A 6,791-nucleotide genomic window follows, 5' to 3' on the forward strand; every position below is an offset into this window, starting at 1 on the left:
GCCTTCCATCACTGAGTTAGAAACTCAGATGGTCCAATATTAAAATACAGTTAGTTGTGTACAAGTCACCGTGGTGGTCTCAGATCGAAGGGACACTTATACCCATACCCTTCACGAGCTATTCTTGACAGCAGAATGCTCGACACATAGTCATGTTCGATGCGAATGTACTCCTACATTCCATCTGCATATCATAACAGTGTCTCCACACTCTTGGTTAAGAGGACAACCAACTCAAATGACACACAACGACCTACACTTGATATCGCTATCATCCTAGTAATAGCATATCATTTGGTCACGAATATTTTTAAGGACTTAACGATAAATCTTCTTTTGTCGATTAATCATAGTCCTAAGGACTTCATTACAACAAAAAGTTTAAAGATGGACAATTTGTAATGAAAATATCAAATAACTTTTATTAATGAAAATACATATACAATTTACAAGATAAGCATAATCGTCTAACGATTGACTTTGGGACATATTTTTCAACAATTTCATCCGAAGTGATCCCTTCAGATTCAGAAGTAGGAGGCAAATGTTGTGGGGTCATATCACCTCAGCAATGTCCTCGAAACTCAAGAGCTTTCAGATCGATAAGAATACCAATATAAGCCTTGATTGTAGACCTCATCAGAAGACCAGCTCATCAAAAGATCGACAGCCAAGCTTATCAGAAGGTCAAGCTCATCAGAAGATCAATAGCCGAGCTCATCAAAAGATCGACAATCGAGCTCATCAGAAGGCCGACCTCATCTGAAGACTCATCAGAAGCCGACCTCATCAGAAACTGATAGCCGAGCTCATCAGAAAGTCTAGCTTATCAAAAAACTGATGTCATCAGAAAGCCGACCTCATCAGAAGATCGAGCTCATCAGAAAGCTGACATCATCAGAAGGCCGAACTTATCAGGAGATCGACTTCTGACACATGGCAGTATCAGAAAACATCAAGCTCATACCGATCTGCAAGTCAAAATCTCTTGCCAACACTATACTAAATCAGATCGATTAATTACCAACTTAGTGCTATGACAACCAACCTTCTCAATTTATATTAGTGGGATATCAGTTTTAGCCGACCTCTCACTCAACCAGTAAGACTTCAAGTCAGTTATCTTCCAGCTATATTACAGTTATGCCACAGCTATGTTACAACTATACTCTACATGGGTGAATGACAACACACGATCTACCTATAGCTGACTATTCTGTTATAATAAATTTCATATGGTTACCCATAATCATTTAACAAACTCATAACGGTCTAACAAACTTTTTTAATGTCTGAGCAGGCTCCCTCTATATAAAGGGAGGCAGGATATTCTTCGAAAGATAAGTCATAGTTTACAGAGTCTAGATTCTACTGAACTCTTTCCAGTTCCCCCACTGAAGAAAATTTAAATTCTCTCCATTCCGATTTATATATACTCTTTGTTCTCTACTTCTCTATTTTTCACTATCTGTTCTTAAGATCCTAATTGACTTAAGCATCGAAGGATCTTAAGTCGGAGGGTACTCCACTAATTTTAAGATTTCTTTTGCAGATTTATTCATGATCTTCACCAACTCGATTCTTAGTAGCTCTCCAGCTCAATTCAAAACCGATCTCGTCATCTTTCTTCCGAAGCCTTGCAGCAATAGATCCAACCCATCTAATCTGAATAGCTATTTCAACCCACCAAAGTATTGCTAGAAGTCTCAATATAGGTGTGAAAGTCTTATTCCAACTCGAACATCAAAGCAAATATGTCCAATCTACGTATTGTATTTACAAGCTAATTCAGGTTCAATTTAGGTCCAGCTAAATTAGCTAGACCTAACCCAACCCACTCGCAGTGCATCCGCCTCAGGTGATGCGGGTACAACAGAAGCGCGGTCTTCCAAACTTTCATATTTTGAACGGCATGATTCGAACAAAAATAAAGGCAAAACAAGATTTAAATAAGAGAAAGATCTTGCTGAGTATATTTTATAAAAGGAAAACGGGATTTGGATAAGGAAAATATCCTTATGAGGATATTTTGTAGAAGGAAAACAAGGATCCATTGATTCACCCGCCAGATCCGACAATCGTGAGAAAAGGAAAAAAAAGATATTCTTTGATCGCGAGAAAAGGAAAAAAAAGATATTCTTTGATGGCGCGGTCTCGCGTTGCCATATTTAACCCATTCCTCCTTATCCAAATAACCAATCATACGGCTATTCTTCATGTCATGGAAGGCTGTCAAGATCTCATCATAATAAGTCAATAAATCACCATATTAACGTTACCATCTTTTTCACACGCGATTTTATCCTGCAAACCCGGTTATTCGGATCGCGCGTTTTACGGCAAATATACCATCCATATATTTACCTATCCATTCAGAGCATAATTAGAATCTAAGACTCTAATTTTAGGGAATAATCAATAATAAATGGATAATTGGTTATCCTCTACGTGTCTCTCTAACAATAATAAGATTTTTTTTATTGGGTAGTTCTCGGCGGCTTTCTATATATACCGTTCTTCCATTCAGGTTCTCAGATCATCCTCTTGCTTTATTTTCTTTTTCTTCTTCTTCTGCTGCCATTCCTTGGGCCGGAGAGGGGTGCGTTCATCCCTTGCTCTTCTGTTCGTCAAGGGTAGGTTTAGAGTAAGAAAATGGCGGGGTTCGCAATATCAAATTCGGACGACGGTCCGAAACAATTCGAGGGGAAAATTACGTTCTATGTAGTGTTATGTGGAATAATTGCGGCCACAGGTGGATTGATGTTTGGTTATGATGTTGGCATCTCGGGTATGTTAAACATTTTTGAGATACTAATGTTAGATCTTAGTCGGGTTATCCTTGTGATGTTAAGACTGAGCTATCCTCTTTTACATATAGATCACCATCCTTTTTTTATTACCAATGCCCCAGTTGAGTTCTTGAAGTTATTTTGATGTTGTTGTTTTTGTTGCTGTATTTTGTCGTTTCAAAAAAGATCCATATACTGTATACTGGAAGAAGAAGCAGGCTAGTGATTTTTCTTTTTCTTTTGTTTTTTTTTTTCTTTCATGACTCCAAATTTTGAGTATTTCTGTTGATGTTTTTCTGGAAATTAAGTTCTTATACAAAAAACTACTTCGCATTGTACCAAGGTAAATATATGTATATGGAGTCAATTTAATTTTGATATGTGAAATTCTGAAGTTCTTGGATGAATGTGTTATGAGCCATGTAGTGTATTTAATTCATATTAATGGTTTTGAAAATGTTTACGTAACTCAAAAAACTCATTCAAAAACTGTGCGATGTATTGCTCCCTTTGATTGGCATCATGAAATCTGCTACTGAATGAAGCAAAGTGATTGGTCAAAGGCACCTGAATGACTTTTTTTTTTGCTATATGATTGCTGAGTTACCGTAGGATATCTCTAGTGGTTTCGTTTGCATTTACAGAAAGCAACGCTAATTAAAAGTTATAAAAAATGGCAGTTCAATCATTTTATCTTTTATCTTCTACATCTTACCTTGCCGACCAATATAAGCATGAAGGGGATTGTTCGTTGCTGGGCTATCATGCTATTGTAATTGCAACTATATGGTGCAAATGACATCTGATATTTGATATATTCATTGTTCATTTGAATACAAAATGCATTTTATAAATAATATTATTTAGACTTCAAATCTCTACGTCATCTGGAAGTTAATCCTTAGCAAACAATAATATAATTAAATCCCATTGCTATTTTTCTTGTTCTGTCCATCGTGACCTCTGCATAGGCTAATACCAGCCATTAATTGTCTCTGTAATAATGTAAACGGTGAAATAAAAGGCATCTGTTATTTAGGGATCCTGGTATTTTTTGGATCCTGCAGACTTTGTATATCTATTCAAGGCTCTTTGTATGCATGATGGAAGCCTGATTTCAGATATCTACTGAATAGACTTTGTTTGTAAATTTTTATTTTTATTTTCTTACGCGTTTAAACTTGTTAGTATTAGTATGTTGCTATTCTTATATAAAATCTATGAAGGCAATCTCAGTTACTACTTGTAGCTTGATGGAAGGGAGAAAGAACATGCTAATGCTATGAGCTTAAAATATTCATACAGCATAAGATTATATAGCCTTCTCTTCTGATAATAAGTTTTTAGTCTGTTAATCATTATTTTCAATATAAGTATTAAAAGCTACAAACAGCAAAAATAACCACTAATTATGCGGTTTCGTTGTCTTTTTATGTACAGGAGGGGTGACATCAATGGATGACTTCCTGCAGAAATTCTTCCCTAAGGTCTACGTGAAGAAACACGAAGTCAAGGAGGACAACTACTGCAAGTTCGATGACCAAGGCCTTCAGCTCTTCACCTCATCTCTCTACCTTGCTGCTCTTATGTCGAGCTTTCTTGCCTCGAAAACGTGCAAAAGTTATGGTAGAAAGATGACGATGCAAGCAGCATCCATCTTTTTCCTGGTGGGTGTTGTTCTTAATGCGGCAGCTCGAGATCTAGCCATGCTAATCATTGGACGAATCCTTCTCGGCGTTGGTATAGGATTCGCCAACCAGGTGTTATATCTTTTACTTATTTTTCCTTTTCTCTTTTTTTCTTTTTTTTTTTCGATTGCTCTTAGAGAAATGATTCGACACTCATAAATAAATTGCAGTTGCTTAATTACAAGGTTGAATATATGTTGCGTTCATCTTGAAGCGCAGATGAAAACGGATAAAAAGTTTGAAAAGAGATGCTACGGTTTCTTTTGCTTTCTAGTTACATGGACGCCTTCAACCATCACTAAACAATCCATTGTTGGTTTTTATTTTCTTGTTTAGATAATGCATTTTCATCATGAAATACAATCCATGAAGTAATCTCTTTTTTTTAAAAAAAAATAGTTTAAAACACGTTAATATTCTACACATTAGCCAACATCTATATACTATAAATCTTTTTGATGTAAACCTTGCTAACGTGATCACAAATTTGTGATTTTTGCAGGCAGTTCCACTGTTTTTATCAGAAATTGCACCAGTACGAATTCGAGGAGCTCTCAACATCCTTTTTCAGCTCGACGTAACGATCGGGATTCTCATAGCAAACGTTGTGAACTATTTCACTTCAACTATTCGACCATGGGGATGGAGATTATCGCTCGGCCTTGCCGGTGTGCCGGCGATAATTCTATTCTTAGGCTCCTTATTAATCACCGAGACGCCCACAAGCCTCATCGAGCGTCAGAAATTGGATGAAGGTCTAGCCATGCTCAAGAAGATCAGGGGTACCGAGAAAGTAGAGTTGGAGTTCAATGAGATTGTGCATGCTAGCAAGATCGCCCAAGAAGTGAAGCGCCCATTCCGAAATGTGATGATGAGATCGAGTCGCCCACAATTGGTTATTGCAATATTGATGCAAGTCTTTCAGCAATTCACCGGAATCAATGCCATAATGTTCTATGCACCCGTCCTCTTCCAAACAATTGGATTCAAGAACGATGGTTCATTGCTCTCTGCAGTTATCATGGGCAGCGTAAATGTTTTATGCACAGTTGTTTCTATACTCTTGGTGGATCGGCTCGGGAGGAGGATCTTGCTGCTAGAAGCTTGTGTCCAGATGTTAATTTCACAGGTTAGGAGATCAATCTTAGTTGTTTTTTATTTGTCATGTAATTGTTATATGATATCAACTCTCGCATGTTTTTGGTAAAACTAATCTTTTAATTGTCGAACACTGTCAGGCTGCAATTGGTGTCATTCTACAACTATTTATGAAAGCGACCAACACCCTCCACCAAGATGTGGCCATTTGGGTGGTGGTGCTGGTATGTCTCTTTGTGTCGAGCTTTGCATGGTCATGGGGACCTCTTGGCTGGTTGATTCCAAGTGAGACCTTCCCACTGGAGACGAGGACGGCCGGGTTTGCCTTCGCGGTGAGCTCCAACATGCTCTTCACCTTCGTCATCGCTCAAGCCTTCCTCTCCATGATGTGTCACATGAAAGCAGGGATTTTCTTCTTCTTCGCCGCATGGATCGTGCTCATGGCGCTGTTTGTTGTCTTCCTACTACCGGAGACAAAGAACGTGCCCATCGATGAGATGATGGAGAGGGTGTGGAAGAAACACTGGTATTGGAAACGATACGTGGATCACGTAGAGAATCGTAATAGGACGAGTGATGTTGAGGTTGCTACCAACTGACTTTGAATTAAATGAGAAGGATACTGAGATGCTGCGATTAATTAATTTTTTTCTCTCCTTTTTTCCAAGCACGGATTGTCCACGTCGGGCTTCATGCGTTAACTTTTCTTTATATTCCAATATTGAACAGCAATGCAGAAGTTTATATGGAAAAAGTATGAAGCTAGCTGTTTACAACATATCCAAAATTCTATGTGGGGTTTATACATCTCTTGTGTGGATGACACTTACGTGATCACATGCATGTTCAGACTAGCAACAATTGACAAGCGATGCTCGCGCATAAGAACCCTTACGTTAGCTTTTTGTTATTCAAAGAATTAACAACACCCGTGGAAACTTCTTGTGGTGAGGTCAAGAGCATTGTGGAAAAACCAAATTCCGCCCAAAAGGTTTAGGAGTCGAGAACCTCAACATTCTCAAGCTAGGCCAAATCTTCCAGTCTTCACTTTACCTCGGATTATTAGCAAATTGTTACCGTTTCATCGTAGGAGCCTATCTGCCCATCGGAAAGGCACTCTAGAATTTGCCAATCCTAGAAAACATAAAACTATCGGGATGGCTAACCCAACGTGCAAATTGTGCTACTGGGATGATGTGAGGCCCGGCCCAAAACA

General features: G+C 38.3%; 1 protein-coding gene across 1 annotated transcript; it reads left to right on the forward strand.

The window, feature by feature from the left end:
• The first annotated feature begins 2,652 nt into the window (after positions 1-2,652).
• LOC105055157 (sugar transport protein MST4) lies at positions 2,653-6,174 on the forward strand. The gene is made up of 4 exons (XM_010936903.3): positions 2,653-2,788; positions 4,230-4,549; positions 4,980-5,606; positions 5,716-6,174. The coding sequence occupies exons 1-4, from the start codon at positions 2,653-2,655 to the stop codon at positions 6,172-6,174; spliced, it is 1,542 nt and encodes a 513-aa protein (XP_010935205.1).
• The last annotated feature ends 617 nt before the right edge of the window (positions 6,175-6,791 follow it).

The sequence above is a fragment of the Elaeis guineensis genome, chromosome 2 (genome assembly GCF_000442705.2).
Source record: "Elaeis guineensis isolate ETL-2024a chromosome 2, EG11, whole genome shotgun sequence".
NCBI lineage: Eukaryota > Viridiplantae > Streptophyta > Magnoliopsida > Arecales > Arecaceae > Elaeis > Elaeis guineensis.

Coding starts and splice junctions, on each gene's coding strand:
- LOC105055157 (XM_010936903.3), top strand. CDS start 2,653: ATGGCGGGGTTCGCAATATCAAATTCGGACGACGGTCCGAAACAATTC. Junction 2,789..4,229: donor TTATGATGTTGGCATCTCGG/GTATGTTAAACA, acceptor TTTTATGTACAG/GAGGGGTGACATCAATGGAT. Junction 5,607..5,715: donor TCCAGATGTTAATTTCACAG/GTTAGGAGATCA, acceptor GAACACTGTCAG/GCTGCAATTGGTGTCATTCT.